Here is an 18341-nt window from a genome sequence, read left to right as displayed (position 1 = left end):
TTTTGAACAATTTGAAACAGTTTTGGAAGACAATTTTCAGTAGTAATACAAGGAAAGTTCTACTCACAGATTCCTGTTACCGACACTTACCGACATCCTCCCCAGACTCAAACCCTTCTCCACGATGGCGTCACAGTCTGCAGTACCGACTTGAGGTCAGAAACGCGCAACCTTACCGACAATTGCATCCGTCGGCGGTCAAAATCGCACTACTTTACCGACAATTCTTATCGGTCGAAAGTCAAAATCGTGCTGTTTTATCGACAATCTTACTGACCGAAAGTCTCTATGTTGTGCTCGTCTGCCGACGGTAGAGGGTGCAGCGGAGGGCGTGAACTTTGTTATCGACCCGGATGTCTGTGACCCGTCCTGCTTTCTTTTCCCACGATAGGACGGCTGATGTGTAACATCAACCACCTCAAATTCTTTTCCCACGGTAGGAATGCTGATGTGTAACATCAGCCACCTCACATTCTTTTCCCACGTTACTAACCACGCGACATTCCAAAATTGATGGTTCTGAGATTTGTTTTTTACCCACTTGGATTTCGATACGTTATCATCCACGTGACATTCTTTTTGGCTTGTGACTGTAATGTGAACTCTACGATGAATCTTAAACGGGTTCAGTCATGGACAGAGTGCAAGGTCGGCCGATAGCTGCGGTAGTATACATTCAGAGCTATGGATCTGCGGTGTTGGGTGACTATCGCTCTAGAGATACAAAATGTACCTCGGTTTGAGTACAAGGATCATCGGTCAAGGATAGAGAGCAAGGTTGAATATTACAGAAGCTTCGTATTGAAAAAAAAATTCTCTCTTAAGAGCCAAGGTAAAGGTGCAAAATTAATTCATGAATATTCTTTAAAAAACTGTTTTATTCAGTACAATTTTTAGGGTACAGTTGACAATCACTTCACAACGATAGTACAATAATTTTATTCAACAGTATCGTAACCAGGATGATATTTTCGCCAGGAATGCGGGACCGTTCTTGTAGATGCTTCTGCGCAGTAACACAAATCGTACACCCTCGCCATCCGAACAGTATGATGATTTTGCAGCCAATTTTGAAGTCATAAAACGTTTTGTGCTGCACAGATTGCGATGGGTATTGTATGCACGACTCATGTTAGAGACACAGCTGAAGTTTTTTGCAAGGTTTGAAGCGACGGACAGCTGAAGTCCCGTAAATCGAAGCTTTCTAGCAAGGAGACACAGTGTGACACTGTGTTACACGGTCGAACACTGTGCCTTGGTGCTTGTTGGAACGTTTTGAGGTTCTTAATTCAGTCACTAGAGTCTGCTCATGCATTATACGAAAAATCTGGGATCATTGAGCGCTCCAGGAAAAAAAAAACATTTGTGAAACGCGTGCAGATTATCATTGCATTTAATAAATAAATATAAACAATACCATGCGCCGAAAATAAAATCTTTAACTAAAAAATTGGCAGCAATGAATCCGACACAGTGTCCAACCATGCTCCGCAGCTGTGTCCGACTGTGTCGTTCTGTGTCGTTGTTGGAAAGCACCATGTTCGACACAGTGTCGCTCTGTGTCGCTCTGTGTCGTTGATGGAAAGCTCCCTAAGTGACTATGCCCTGCAGGGGGATTCTGTAACTCGTTATAAGAATAACGGTTCGGAACGCTATCGTAACGATAACGAATTTCGCCGCGTGTAACGACAATCTCATAACGACGGTGCGATTCTGTAACTACGAATAGCGATGCTTTGACGTTACAGAATGCGATGACGAAACGTCGTTATGAAACGTTATCGTTATCTTGTAACCAAAGCGGAAGTGACGTATCCGTATCTCGTGAAGGGGGCTTACTCGTAAGTTGGTATTCCATTTATACTGAACAACTTCAGTCTACTAGTTACTCCCTAAAAATCACTAGTAAGTTACCAGAAAATCCTAGCAACTCACCGGCAAATGGCACGGATTCTCATGTTTACGTTCTATTTTGCACCCGTATTCATAATCTCTCCTTGTCTCAAGGATAAAGGACGCCTTGATAAAGGCTTCCTTAAATCTCAGAGGTGTCCTTGTTTCATAGTCACAACTAAGCTCTCCCTTCTAGAAGGAAGACATATTTAGGGATATGTGATTGCTTATGGTGGTAGAACTGCTGATCGAAGCGCCGCTCGGCTATATTCAAATCTAACTTAAACCACTTGGCCACAGTCTTACGTACAGGTCTGGAAACTCTGGTGGTGGGGGGCGACTCACTTATTGAGTCCGCTTTCAATAATTCTCAGATTGGCCGCAAGGATCACTGTAACCTTCTAGGGTCACTCCCACCCGTGTCTCCGCCACCCGTGTCACCTGTGAGCGACAGAGATAGAAAAAATTTCTCTCTGTTGGCGCAAGCGTGCTACAGCCTAACCGGCCCTATTAGATAGTAGCGATAGCGACGCAGTGCCGAAACGGTAAACTACAAATTGATTCGATATGTGAGTCACTCCTAGCAACGGTCTTACATACGGAGTTTCCAGGCCTGTATGTAAGACCGTGCACTTGGCTCTCATTGTCAAGTTGCGTCGGTTGATGAGAGTGTATAACCTCAAAGAAATTTACCTGTAGACTGGCCGTGATCTCTGCGTCATACGGGTCATAAGTGCATAGACGCCAAGCGCAAGCGCATGCATTGGCCACATGAAACGAAACAGCCAATCGCAGTGCCGAAGGTTTCCTCGAGGAAGCTCGAGACCTGCCTTGAAAGAAAGAGGCCAATAAGGCTCCTTATTCTATCGAGGAAGGTCTATGAAACGTGAAATGAGGAACAAGAAATCCTTGTTCCTCATGGAAGTGTGACGTCGGAACGGTGCCTGGTGGAAATTTCCAGATGTTAGACACCGGAATCGTTCACACAAGTACAGTTAGACTCACATCAGTAGTTTGGGTCACCAATTACCAATAAACTATTGAAATACACCGGACAACGGGCATTCTGTCTCTCTAATCGAACGAACCGAGGAAGGAGTAATTATTGGATAGAGGATTTGATTAATTGGCTTACCTTTTGAGAATAATCTGGATATGATGACTTGCAGCGTAGATTGGTGAGAGGATTTAACGGAATGACTGATTTTCATACATTTAGATACTTTGATTAACTTGGATTTATTTTATAAGTTCAATATTTCAAGTCACAAAATCGGAGTTACTTAGTGTAAGATCTTGAATTAATATGACAAAATGGAGCTGAAAGCTCGCTGGACTTTTGAGCAGAGTAACGTTGTATAAAAAGTTTAAATGCAAAAGGCAAAAGGATTTTACCGCGAGACTGTACCGGAACAAGATGACGAATCTGGTAGTAGAAACCAAGAGGACGATCCGATGATCGGTCGCCGTTTTTATAGGTGTCGATTGTTGCGCAGAATGATCCCCTTCTTTAGATTTTGTCAACTTTTGCGCACCTCCCCCTTTTTCTAGGAATTATAATTAGGGCACGATATCTTCGCCGCATGCACGCCTGTGATCTTAGTTCTTTAGCTATTACTATATTGCAAGCTTTTACATATGGTATAACGCTGCGCTGGTGCGGTGGTGTAGGTGCGGGGTCGTTGTTCTGTAATTTTCCATTCTGCGTGGGCTTGTTGTTGGGGCGCAAGCCCCCCTTGGCCCCTCGGCTGCCGTGCTTCTTCACCGCTGTGGCGTGCTTTCAGCAGCTATTCCCTAATATGGTAATCGCAATGCGTATGCGCTAGTGGTGACCCATGTTTCGTGGTGTATGTGAGTGCCGTGTGCATTTTCGGGGTCACAATGCGCTGAATTCTAGTTCCTGTTTACTTCTTAAATATTCCTACTATCCTGTTCGTTACAAAGTCTATATATCAAGATTGTCATATTGGTTACTCGTCGTTTGTTAGTTTCACAGCGTGTAACTATATAAAATTGCGTATGTATTGTAATTGATTACTGTCGTTATTTACCTGGAGTACAATAGCGATTGTTTATGAGACATAGTTGCTATTTGCTTGACATTATTAGAATCGCGCTGCTGCGAATATTCTTAGTTGTTTGTGTTATAACTATCATAACAGATTTAGGGTATTTAACAATTTGATAATTCATAGTCTTAGAGCAGGTTTACATGTGTGCTTTCGTATATAATTCTCTTCTGTAATTATTAATTCTTATATTGATATAAATCGGCTTAGAAGCTTCCAGAACGTTTCTCTTATGTTTGTCGGTTGCCTGTTATTGGGCGTTGCCACGTACGCATCTTTGAGTTTATTGCGAGTTGATTTACCTTCAATCGTTTCGTCGATAAGTTTCCTAATGTGTTCTCTAGATGAAGCTCTGTATGGCTCCACATTGGAGATCTGTATTGCCTTCAAAACGTTGCGCGTGTTGCCTACAACACGGCGTTACGGAGAAGAGTATAGTTCATGCTGAATAATTAGTATTCACGGTTTTGAAGGTTTTGCAGTCTCTAGTTTTATGGATTATTGCAGCAGTGCTATCTTTACATCATAATGGTTATACATTTATCTATGTTTTTACAGTCTTCTATACTTCAGGCTATATGGTATAGCGTAAGTTGCTTATAGTATAGCTCTCAGCTCCGAATGCACAAATGGCATTGTCGAGTGCTATATAATAATTGGATATAATCGTGTTAGTTAATTATGGTGTTAATATGATAGTGATATATAATAACGTATAATAATATTATAGTTCTCTGTAGTACGAAGATCCCGTAACATGGTTCTTAAGCCTTGGCTAGTGAATTTCATAGTTATTTCCATCTAGGGATATTCCAAATAGTTAGACAGTTGTTTTAATTCCTTATGGTTACAAGATTCTCGTACTTCGAGTTTGGTTAGTTGATAAAAGTAACATGCAGTAATAATAGTCGATAAAACATACGGACGTTCCGGTCGGATGTTACAGAAGGACTATAAACAGAGAGAAACCTCTATAAATACGGGTGTAACTCACAGATAGTTGCCTGCCGGCAGGGTCATGCGTGCACGCATGTGACGGTGACATCACAAACTTGTGACAGAATACTACCTGGGTATAAAAAAATTACCGAACAAAATTGTAACCATAATTTCATAACACAAGATTAGAGGGAAGAAAATATCGTCAATTTACGGTAAAACTACGGTATTTTTTCATTAATTTCACTAAGAATTTTAATACTAGTCCGTGTTCGTAAATTGGCTGACAGTACTGAAAATTCCTTAGGACAGAGTCAGAGCTATCCACGAACTTGGAAGCGCAAAGGAGATAAAAGATTGCTGACAGTACTGTCAGTCAATTTTCGAACACGGCCCTAGTGAACACTATATTTCAGGTACATACTTTGATTTGTTGGCGTTCAACCGCGCTCTACGCCACTGCGCTTCTATATGAACCCACCCTAACTATCCTCTTCTAGCGTTTCTCCATTTACGGAGCTTGGCAAAGATCAGCGTTCCTAACCTTTATGCAAGATTGTGGTCCACTTGGACATACTTTTGATAACTTTAAAAACTGATTCTTCCCGGCCAAAAAATATGGCAGGTGGTAAAAACTCTCAGGGAGGATTCCAACCGGTTAGTATTAGACTTAGAAATTCCAAAATTAGCTCACTCAACGTAGTTCATCCTATTATAACCTGACTTAACTTTTTAATTGCTAGGATTCTGATGTCCACATTACTTACGAGGATCAGCAAAAGATTAACAAATTCGCCAGGCACAACGCAAAGCTAGAAGATTACAAAGATGAATTAAAATCGAAGCAGGTATTTATATTTGTATATGGTTTCTAAACCAACAATAATATACCTATTTTTTGAGTGTTGTTAAAACTACTCATCCAAATGAAGCTTCATGAAGCTTGGCATAGCCAAGTTTGGGATTGACCAGGAAGCTTTGGTACAAAAAATTCTTACTTTCACCAACTCGACTAACGTTTTAATCCCAAAAGTGGAACCGTAAAAAATATAGGATATTGCCATTGAGTCTACATCATGACAGTTTCCAACGAATATCTATAGGTGTTTGTCTTCGGTGATGAATGTTATGCATTATTTGGGTATGGCAGCATTCGAAAAACTCATCTCTTAAATTTTCGACTTTCAGAATGACATAAAAAATCTTGAAGATGCCTGCGATGAACTCTCCCTCTTTGATGACGATGTGAAAATTCCGTACCTCATCGGAGAAGTATTTGTAGATCAGGATTTTGAAAAAACCCAGGTTATTCAACTTTATTATCACTAGTTCTTACAATTTAATTGGCAAATATGGATATACAGGGTGTTGAAAAAAGGTGAATACACCTGGATAGCACGAAAACGACGTAACTTAGAGATAAACTGATGATAGATTCCCAAATCTCGGGCCCAAACACTAATATTACCATGGGATTCCCAGTTTATCTCTAAGTTACTTCGTTTTCAGGTTATCCAGGTGTATCCAGAATTCTTCAGTATCGAAATTGACCCTACGTCACTAGGAAGGGGCTTATAACCCCGGCGATGGTTAATACGTATTCGGACGTAAAATTTCCCGCTGAATCCAAATTCGAACGAAAAAATTGGGTTTTCCATTTGAAATTTCAAAGCTGGGCCTCATAAGGCCCCCCTGGGCCCATCTGGTCCAAAAACTAATATTACCATTGGATTCCCAGGGAAAAATTATTCGGGAATCTATTATCAGTTTATCTCTAAGTTACGTCGTTTTCGTGATATCCAGGTGTATCCACCTTTTTTAAATACCCTGTATAAAAAAACATCAAGTTCAACCGATGTTGGAATATACCTCAGTGAATCTGATTATGTTAAGACTTTCTATTACACATTTTCAAAGTTTTATGAAAATTCTATAAAATTTCCAAACTGGTCCAGAGATAATTTACGTTATTTTGCTGAGATCATTGAATGGCATTGCTCCGATACTTGATATTAACCGTTTCAAATTAATTGTGAATAATTGAAACTTGAACGATCCATCCTTGCTATTATTCTGTTTACAATATGATAATACTTGTTAACTGGTAAGTGCTGGAAATAATTATATATCGAAATAAAATTACAAAATTGCAAAACCCATCCGCTTGCAAAACCTTGGAATGAGAGGACTTGGGTTGAAAACTGCAGCAAGTCGAGGAGTACCTGAGCCTCCAAAAAATCTAAGAGTTGTCACATTGCTCAAACACAGAATTAAAATGCTGAGGTTTGAACCCACTCTAAGTACATTTATGCCAGGTTTTCTCCAGCTGTGCTCCTTTATCATGCACATATTGGTATTTACAATGAACCTTTCAAAGTAGTTGCAGACGTATAATGATGGTTACTGGCCATTCATCCCTTATCCAACATAACCTAACAATAGCTTCTGGGTATATACCCTGCTGGGTGTGGCAGAATAGGTAGTGATTGTTATTACTATTACTATTACTACTATTCTTATCATATTGTTATAATTACAATGTAACTATTTGAACTGCAAGATCAAAATTTCTAGTATTTTCTAATTATCAAGTTGTTTTCTATACCAAATAGAATGAAGGTAAGGTGGATTATAATCGTACCTTTGACTAGGTAATGAAAATTTGTAATATATAATTGTGTGAAGCTGCCTCTAGCAATTAGAGGTGAAGGTAAAATACTCTAACGTTGATTAAAATAAGGCAGTGAAATTCAAGAGTCAATGCTTTAGGATTCTCAAAAATAGGTAGCTAGTAGATGTATAGAATCTTATGCCTAAAATTGCAGTGCATTATTCTAAGTATAACAAATTTAGTGTCTGCGGTAACTAATTTCAAATTCATCCTAGTTTCATTTGTAATACATGGAGAGCCAGTGACGAAAAAAATCACGTTTTTTGTCCATGCAAATTTTCTATCCTAATATATTCTTCAAACATAGTTTATACGGAATTTTGAAGTTTGGTTACCTTGTGGTGTAGTCTTTGGCTTGGAAGTGGGCCTAAAACGGGTAAAAAAAAGAGATGCAAGAATGTGAAATGACCAAGGCTGAACTTGTTTTTTTCTAATAGCCAATGATGTTTTATTTACAAAATTAATAATGTTAGACACTTGGGTAAGGACCAAAGTACTGCCTGACTCAAAGGGCAACTTGTTTTTGTTAAATGATTCGTTTATTTTCAACTTTCGAGTAGAAATGGCAGTAACTACACTTGTAGAAAATTCAATTTTCCACAACTTTGATTGCAACCATTTTTAGCCTATAATCGATATTTTCTAACTTGAACCTGAAAAAAGGGAGTAAAATTGGATTTTGTTGTGACATCACGAATAGTGAATTCTATGAATTTACTTGTGACTAGTAAAACAGAAGGGGGTGATGGGGGTGAAAAATGACAAGTAAACAAGCCAAGACGACGAGTACAACAAGTTGAGGAAATTTTTACTATAATAGTGGATCCAGAATTGGGCCCACTTTTTGCTGGTAAGCAAGCTGTCGTTCCGTCTCGTTCCATCTTACTTCTTGCATTTGAACATCACCACGAATCCGCCATGTATCGACTAGTTTCAAAGAACCAGCTTATTATTTGATGGGTCTTCATACTGCCAATATATGTTACATTTATTTATTACAACTAACACGTCTGTATGTTTTGTTTGTATCAGAAATCATTGGAGGAAGCAAAAGCAAAGAAGCAAGCAGAAATTGCAGAGCTGGAAAGTAAATCCTCAGAACTCAAGGTAGTAATGAGCGATTTGAAAGCACAACTCTACGCTAAGTTTGGCACACACATCAACTTGGAAGCGGAAGACGAATAGTTTGTAAAATGCAATTATAATTAAGGTCTAATTTTTAGTTATTCAAGCAGTTCAAGATATGGTTTCAATTATTTTCATACGTACTGCTTATTCATAACCCTCACCGTTATCATTGTTCTCAGTACTCATCAATTTTTACAACTTCAAAAATAAAAAAATTTCACTGCTGCATAAACAATTGTCAGAGTGAAGGAAATTAGGTAATATCAAAATGTAGTTTTTCAGTAATTAGCTCTGTACTGAAATATATTAATTGAACACTATTTCTGGCATATAAATATATAAGTTAATTGTATTCATAAGGTAAAGATACGTAATCTTTATTAAATTCCATTTGTTTCAGAAGTATTAGTTTGGCTATTTATTTGATATTGATTATTCTTTGATAGAAGCTTGTATCTATACGAACAACACAATAAACATCTGCTTACACTATCAACTAGCAGTAACTATAGCAATGCCATAATAATAAAATCAAAGTCTTTCTCGAGTACACCAAGTAGTCACATGGTAGACGTACCATGGCAAGTCGGTGAAAGTATCCGTTACTCTAGTGTATTAGATATGGATCACAAACTATTGCCAGAATTGAAATATTTGAACAAATTTACCTAAGAATCGCTGATTGACATGAACAGTTTTTCATATGGTTGCTGAACTATAGATTCGATGTCAAGAATAAAATTTCAAATATGATAGCCTGTGAAAAAATTTTCTGATAAGCCCAGATATAACTAGATATGAAATGTCCATATCAGGCCTGATATGAAAATTAGGCAGATCTGAACATATACGGACAGATCAAACTACATCAGTTTATATATAGCCTGTTATAAAAATTGGCCAGATCTGGTCTTACATGGACCGATTAGATTATATATGGTTATATCTAAGTATTTCTCATACTCATGGAACACAGACATACACCTTCCACAACAATATCACGGAATACAATACACTTAAAACTTCAATTTAGTACAATAAATTATACAGATCTGCGATACATTTATAACTAAAATGTAGAAATACCTGAGAAGTTTTTGGAAACTTCTATATATACTAAATTTGAAATATTATACCATCTACGAGAAAGGCTGTCATGTTAAGATTGTGAATAACCCGTTAAAAAACAATTTTTCTGTATAACTGCGTTTAAAAAATGGATTTGATTTTTGAAAATCGAAATTATAGAGACTAGAAAAAAATTTCAATTGAATTTTTTGTATTCTTTATTAATTGGAACATGGAAAAACAGTTTCTTTTCAACAAGGATGACTATATGATCTGACATGGACATATTCTAATAGACATATATAATCTGATATTGTCATACATTTCTATATTAGAAAATATTTCACCAAAATATACAAAATCATATGCAGACATATCCGACTGTATGTATTAAAACTTGATTTTTCATTGATATTCTCTGATATAGACATATATTGAAATATCAGCTCATACATGAATATGACCATATCAGAAGACTTGCTGCCGAGATAAAAAAAGCTATTGTAGCCATATGTAGCCGGATATAGCTGTAAATACTTAGATTTCATTACCTGATATAGCCTTATGTAATCTGATACGACCATATATAGATTGATATGTCAATAAGGAAATCAAGTTTTAATACATGCAGCCAGATATGGTCAGATATGTCCGCATATGATTATGTATATTCCGGTAAAATATTTTCTGATATAACATGTACGAGAATATCAGATTATACATATAAATTTACATCACGTCATATTAAGCTATATCAGACTACATATGGGCTTATCAGAAAATTTTGTCATGGGAGTACAAATCGCCAAATGTTGAAGGGTGTCTATGAAACTCCTTACTCGAGGATTTTCAAAGTTGCAAGATTCCGTATCCCATATCAGAAATGGGAAATTCAAAGTGGCAAACTTTATACCTAATCGTAAGTAACACACAATCAACCCATATTATGATTATTGCCGACAGAAAATTAAGTCAACTAATTTGTACCCAATAAATAGCTTGAATTTATATAAATAAATTAACTTTACGGCACCCCGAGGCACATTGCTAACAGCTACCCATACGAAGAATATATTAATTTCAGAATAATATGGTCAAAGACGTCGAAACTAACGTTAAATCGGAAACGTTTTTCCAAACTGGTTATGCATTACAGTGCCCAGTGTTATTTCTGTATGTGGAAAAAATTATCTTGAGATCGTGCCCATAAAAGAATGACAAATGTCCAAGAAAATTACACAAAACCAGACATTCAAGCTGTCGAAAAGAGAAGGTGGTCACTAGCTAGAAACCACCGGAAATCAGCAATATAAATATTCAAGAATTTTTAGACGCTCGAGTTTGCTACTGAAAAACCTGAAAAAAATCCTTGACATGTGTACAGATGTCTGCTAGATTTGTAATTTTCTTCATCATTTTCGGAGTTAAAATGGCGGATTTAACACAAAAAGACTGAAGATCGCGTTTTTTTACGATAACTTCGAACGAAATGGAGTTAGAAGGCTAAAATTTGGTATGGGTCAATCATTCTCCAATAGAAAACAGAAAGTCACTTGCAGAATCCATTCCGAGCGGGGGCATTTTTGGTATGCTTACGCGGCTATGCCGTCTAGGCTTCTAGACTAAAATACACCTTTTAAACTGTAGCATGTGTCAAGGGTTTGATTATATAGGTATTGACTTTATGTTGTTTTTGTAGGTTTGTGTAATAGTCTGTTATTTTATTTCCAGTCCAATTTTATCAGTAAAATAGTGTTTCATAGAATTTTCTACCTCTTCGCTACCTATGTTTTTAATTCTTTCTTAAACACCACCTTACTCTTCTTACTAATATCTATTAATATAATATGGTTCCATAATTCAGCTGCTATTTATATTTTTTGTATTTTGGTAGTCTGGATCAACTTGATTGTTACATCTTCATTGGTGATTGATCTAGTATGGTGTTCGTGAATTTTTCTTCGTGTGTCTTTCTTTCTGTTGCTGCGTGTACTGTGATCAGGACATTGTTTTTATAAATGTTTACCTGATATCTAGTGTATTTAATTCTTTGATCAAAATGTGTATCGAGCAGTCTCTTGGTTTTTGGAAAGCAATTCTTATTGTTGGTATAACTTTCTGTGCTTGAATTAGCGCTTTCAGATTCTTTTGTAAATTCTTCCCCAACGTATCATTCCGTAATCTATAACCGAATTAACGGGGGTGGCATATATTGCCTTCCTTGTTTTGGTGTTTACTAAAAATTTGATGTAGAAAAAGGCGTGTATTTCTCTTCTCATTTTATTGGCAGTGTCTTGGACGTGGTAATGCCATTTTAAGTTTATGTCGTTTTATATTTCGAGATGTTTGAATTTTTTACATCTTGCATTCTTGTTTTATGGTTGCAGATGTGGCTGCGTATTGAGTGTTTTTCAATCTATTCTTTTTTTGTGTTCCTTTGGTTGATTTGAGAAGCTATGCATTTTGTTTTATTCATATTGTTAGTCTAATCGTAAGTAGGGTGTCTAGTGTCAATGATATATCAAATTCCGTGACATTTCTAGGTTTTCCAGATGTAAATAGACATTTTCTCTCAGGACTCATTTCAATCTAACTGATTACTATCTGAATAAATTAATTCTCTACTAATAAATTCACCTTTTTCATGCAAATTAGTTGAAAGTAAGTACTACTCTATTATATTAGAAAAAAAAATTATTGTAAGATACATTTAATCGATAAACAGGAAGGGCACGGTGACCCTGCTTAGCATTAAACAAAATTCCAAAAGCTATTTACATTGTTAAGGATACTATCTGCAACTCGGATAAAATAGGTGTCAAAATCACAAAAGGTGAGATATTTGCGCTGTGCCGTCAGGTCTTTAAATTGGCTACAGTCATTAAGATCAAGAGAGCTTATGAACTTGGCATGCATGGGACTTGTCCAAGATACATGTAGTTTGTCTCAGCTCTTACTATACCACAGTGGGAAGGACGGACGTCTCAGATATTCACCAGGAATGTAGCAGAGAAACAGCTCAAAGAGCATATTATAGAAGCAGTCGCTTATGGAGTCGGCATCCAATATTCCAGAGAAGACGTCTGACCAGACCACCTTGGACAGTTCAACGGCAATATGGAAGAACGTGACATTTCAAATTGTGCTACAAGAACGTGACATCTCAGATTGTGCCAGAAGTACGTGACATCTCACATTGAGAAAGAAGAACGTGACGACCGAGGTTAAAATTTAGTCGTAATGTCACGTTCTTCTTTCACAATTTGAGATCCCACTTCTTGTGTCACAATCTGAGATGTCACGTTCTTGTAGCACAATCTGAGATGTCATGCTCTTCCATACTGCCGTCGAGTTCAGAGCAGATCTTGAAATAATCACTTGGCGAAATCAAAAACGAGTTTCCTGAAATCTATAGCGGGCTTGAACTTACAGACTACTCAGATATCAAGTGGCGCATGGAATTTATCACACTTGACATGAGAATAGATAAACTGAGAAACCTAAAAATTCTTGGACGTAGAAAAGACAAGATCGAGTGCTTTAGTGGCAGAATTACAGACATTGTTAAACTAGAAAGTGCCCAGAGCATCGAAACAGTCAGAGATGATGGAGGCGGATTCGATGTTGCTCTTGCAGGGATGAGAGCTTATCAAAGAGAGCTGACCGCTGTGTTGACCAACTATGTCAATCCAGGTAACTTATAGTCGCTGCAAAGTAGGAAATCAAAATCCGGGTTCTTCAATGCAAGCTAGTTTAATGCTTTTTCAACAACCTTGACATGTTTCAACAACCTTGACACGTTTTTTCGTATCGTTCATCATCACCGAACAATTTAAACGAATATAATTTTGATCTCAACTCTACAAATTCTGACATTTTTTCATTTACACTCATCTTTCATTAAACCAAATACTTTTTGTTATTTATGAACAACATTTCGTAAACATTACCTGGCGGATAATCGGAATGTTCAAATTTATTGAAGTTCTGTTTCATGCATTCTCATACGTCAGGAACGCTAAATTGGTACATAAGGATGTGGGTATCAGTGTACATCAATTTTGATTGGTATTCAACATTACTTTCCACGTAATTTTAGCGAAAATCGCAAATATTAGTTTTGAAAGGTTTAAGATGACGAAATCGGTTTATAATAGTTTGCTTAGTTTCATTTTTGTTTTATTCGATTCTATTATTACCATATCTTTATCAAAAACTGTATGACTATGGAACAAACCCCGCAATAATCTTATGGGAATTGGGTTTTAGTGAAATCATCTGGTTTATTTATATGCTGTAGATCTTGGCATTGTAAACAAAAATCTCCACGGCCACGACCCTCCCGTATGACTAGTTTCGGCGCTGTAAAAACGTTCATTCTATATCCAGTATTCCTTTGTGCAAGAAAAACTACGAAAAAAATTATTATTTCTAATAAATAAAACTTGGGCATTTAACCGGACACGGCCACTTTAAGTCTATGGACTCATCCCCTCTTCCAACCTCAGCGATTTTACCTGTAGATGACGTTATCTGGTGGAACCTGGTGCAAATAGGCGTTTTCAGTTCTCCTATGGGATAATGGAGATGAACAAATAGTGAAGAATAATTAATAATAATACATAAGCTCTCTCTGCTATGTAAAAATATAACAAAATAAAATTCGGGCAATCTAAAATAACTGTAGCTCCCATTCTCCCATCTGCGCAGATTTACGCTCCTTGTCGTTGTCCTCCAGGGTGTTCAGGTCAAGATGTTATCTGCCCTTTTGTCCATAGAATTTGGATAACTTTTTGCAAATATTTATTTTTGATCCAGCCCTTATAGTATGACGTAAGTTACATACATTTTCATGTGTCGTTATTGCTGTCTACCGCTATTTTTCCAGCTACCAAAGTATCTGTCATGTTTATTATTCAACACAAAATATCACTTCCTGCTGCCACGCTAAAAACTAGCGCTTATAAGATTACGTTTTTCAATTGATTTTTTTAATCCGCCCGTACCGTTGCGCTCTTCAGTACTGGAGGCCAAGCAGATTTCCGTATCAATTATCAGCGATGTTAAGAGAGTATAAGATGGAAAATTTTCTTTATGAAATGACGTAACTAGAGTGGCCATCAACTCTTAGACTATAGCAGGCTTAACCCTTATGTGCGCATCTAACTTCTCCTACGTCGATGCGCACCCGGGGTACCCGGGTACCCACCTCCAGTTTTAATTACTTCTTGAGTTCAGATGTGAACAGAGTAAACATAATTAAAAAGTAATTCAGCTATGTTTACGTTTAAAAATAGCGTGTAGTTGCCACAAAGAGAGATCGAAGGAGGGGATCTCGAGCGCTCTACAGCCAATTATTGGCTTTATCGAGCAGCAGATGTTCCAAATGTTTGTGGAAGTAGCAGTTAGATAGTTAGATTCCGTTTCAAGTATACAAGGTCCCAGCAGTGACGCATTTGCTCAGTTAAGAACATTGATTAACATTAACATTGATTTACAGATGAATATATCAAATTTTTCTCTAGTGTGTACTCGGGTACCCTGGGTGCCCCCTGGTACTAACTGTACTTCAAGTTCATATTTTCATACCAAAAAAATTTTTTCTTTCGAAATATAGTTAGGGGAATCTCTTCGTGAAGAGTTAAACTTCCTAGATCCGGAGGCTCAGATCGAAAAAACATTTTTTTCAAAAAATTACAAGCAACAATGTGACGACCTGGGTACCCGGGTACCCGGGTGCGCACATAAGGGTTAAGGCTCCCTGGACTCTTGAGTCCTTCGTTCCCCCCTCTCGTTCTGTCGCTACGCAATAGGCCCAAGTATAACCAGGGACTATTGTATTATTATCACATTCCATATTAAGAATTTAAAAATATTGCCAATAATTTTTTTCTTGATATTTTAAACGTGTAGAAGCATATATTCAAGAGCACAGCGTATAAGTAAAAATTGTTTTCGTGTTCACTGATGTATTACAGAGATACTATTGAAGATACAAATAAAATGAATCATACCTTTTTTATAGAGATTTTAATGAGCTTTAATTTTTGCAAAAATTTTTATCGTGATCAGATGTACGATTATCGAGATATGATGAAAAAACTGGATCGGAGCATCTTTTATTAAGATGGCGATCGAGCCGTAGAGCTAAAAGTCAGGACTTTTACCTTCTTCAAAAGTAGGTACTACATAAATTGCGCGTGGTCCACTTCAGGGTCGTGAAAATTAAAGCGTTAGCAAGAAGCCATTTCTGGTGGCCGAATATGTAAAGCGCGGAAAACGAGTTGTTAGGGAATAGCTGCAGTAAATGCAGCGGAAGAAGGTACGAGCCGCCAAAGGCACCGATTTACCCGTGGATATCCGCGAAGAGACCTTTCGGGAGGGTGCATATAGATTACTCCAGGTCATTAAAAAAACGTATTTTCTCATATTAGTAGATGTATATGGCTGATGGATAAAAGTCGTTACAACGAAAAGCGTCTCATCAGAAGCGACTATCGCACTGTGCCGTCGAATGTTCGCAACCTAAGGTCTGCCACATGTCCTAGTAATCGACAACAGCCAGCAGTTTGTATCGGGCGAATTTAAAATATTTTTGAAAGAGAAAGGGGTGTTCCATAAACAAAGCGCACCCAGCGACTAACGGAGTGGCGGAGAGAGGCGTATGAAGAATGAAGCATGAAGTGTAAATAAATGTTAATTTACCGAAAAATTATAATTTTCAATTAACTCCTTCTTTGTATTATACAAAATAATGATAATTCAGTGATAATAATTCAATTCAATTCATAAAAGTATGCAATTATTCATCAATGTTTCTTTATGACGTTATCACGTAAAACTATCGTCCGTAAACCGTCTTTAAAGACAACCAATTTTTTTTTAGGTAAATGGCTGAAAATCGTAAAAAATTGCAGTTATGAGAATGGAAAAAAATTTCTTTCACAAGATGAAGTACGTTTCACACAGATAGTATAACTGTATCTTATAAAACTAGTTATATGAAGTCAGAGATTATATAAATCCAACAAATTTATATATAATTGATGTATCAAATTATTCACATAGCTGCGAAAACACCCCGGAACTATAAAGTGGAAAACACATTATGCAAGCTTATAAAAAGGCGAGTAAACAAAGAAAGAAGTAAAACTTCTCTGGGCAGTCAATCATTGAAAGTACCTTGACCCCACGCAAAAATATAATAGCAACATTCCAGAAATATATCAGAATTACGTCCATGACTGTGTATATAACTTGCAAAATACTTTCCATAAATATTTCCCAAGTTACAAATACAGACACAGACACATTTCTGACACATTTTTGACACGTTGCAGAAACATTTCATGCTACAAACGAAACATTTCTAATATATTTCGTGCCACGTGGGTGATTAATATGCAAAATAAATACGCATTTTTGAAGTGACAGCAGGATTTGTAAGTTACCTTAACCTATCCTCTCTGGTTCCGAATGTCGATTTAAATGCTTATTTAAAGTCCGCTGTAATACTTCGTATTGTACTATCCGAGTTGGAATCGAACCGAGATCTTCACATTACTGGTTGCACGTCTTAACCACTACGCTATATTACCGATTACAAAACTTATCTAATTTTTCCTCTATTATTTTTGCCATAGCAATAATGAAATTGAGAAATAATAAAATGGCTAATTATTTGAACAATATATTAAATCGATAATAGTGAAGTCTTACAAAGTAGTGACAATGTTAGGTGGCATGTTAAATATGTTCAAAATAAAAAATATTTCAGAAATATTGGATACAGCATATTTGCATCGTCAAATATTTAAACCATTTTTGAAATAATGAAACTGTTTCATTTCAAATAACACATTCTTGAATTTTTTCCGAAATATCCGAATTTTATGTTGCAGTTGACATATTTTCGAAACTTTTCAGAAACACCCAAAATGATACGTTGCGATTGACAGATTTCTGAAATATTGGAAATGTTATATTACATTTGAAATATTTTTGAAATATCGGTAATATTAGCTTGCAATTGACATATTTCAGACTATTTTCAGAAATAGTCCTGAAATTATTTAATTTGAATCTAATATATTGCAACATATCTGAAATATTTCTGACATATTTCGTGCTGTGTGAGATTATTACGGATTTGCATAACTTTTACACGCATCACAAAAGCAAACATTTTTTTATCGGGCGTTGACTTTTTCATCCTAGTGATATTGTGTAGCATGCTTAGGAGAATTGTTGTCTGGATGAAGAACTGTATGCTTGGAAAAATCTTGAACGCATTTGAAATTGACAAGCATATTTGCTTTTTATTTCTGTCTTGCGGTACTGCTCTCTATTTTCGGATTCGTTAGTCTGAATACAGAAATAGATACATCGCATACAACATGGTCACTGACTCTGCTTTGCCGCATCTGAACGTATGCCAAACCATTTAAAAATTTCTCACCAGCGCATGTATCGAGTTTCATGATAACCGATAAGTTTTTAAGATGTTAAAATGGTATCGTTTCATTTGACCGGATTTTATCACCCTCACTTTGTTACAGATATATTTAAAATAT

General features: G+C 36.7%; 1 protein-coding gene across 1 annotated transcript; it reads left to right on the top strand.

Annotated features, from left to right (window-relative positions):
• Nucleotides 1-5382: 5382 nt before the first annotated feature.
• On the top strand, nt 5383-10786 carry LOC124177557 (probable prefoldin subunit 4). Its single transcript, XM_046560057.1, has 4 exons — nt 5383-5558; nt 5645-5749; nt 6090-6206; nt 8605-10786. The coding sequence occupies exons 1-4, from the start codon at nt 5520-5522 to the stop codon at nt 8755-8757; spliced, it is 414 nt and encodes a 137-aa protein (XP_046416013.1). The 5' UTR covers nt 5383-5519; the 3' UTR covers nt 8758-10786.
• Nucleotides 10787-18341: the final 7555 nt, after the last annotated feature.

The sequence above is a fragment of the Neodiprion fabricii genome, chromosome 1 (assembly GCF_021155785.1).
Source record: "Neodiprion fabricii isolate iyNeoFabr1 chromosome 1, iyNeoFabr1.1, whole genome shotgun sequence".
Classification (NCBI taxonomy): domain Eukaryota; kingdom Metazoa; phylum Arthropoda; class Insecta; order Hymenoptera; family Diprionidae; genus Neodiprion; species Neodiprion fabricii.
Note: the sequence above shows the minus strand (reverse complement) of the source record. Positions and strands in the feature narration are given on the sequence as shown.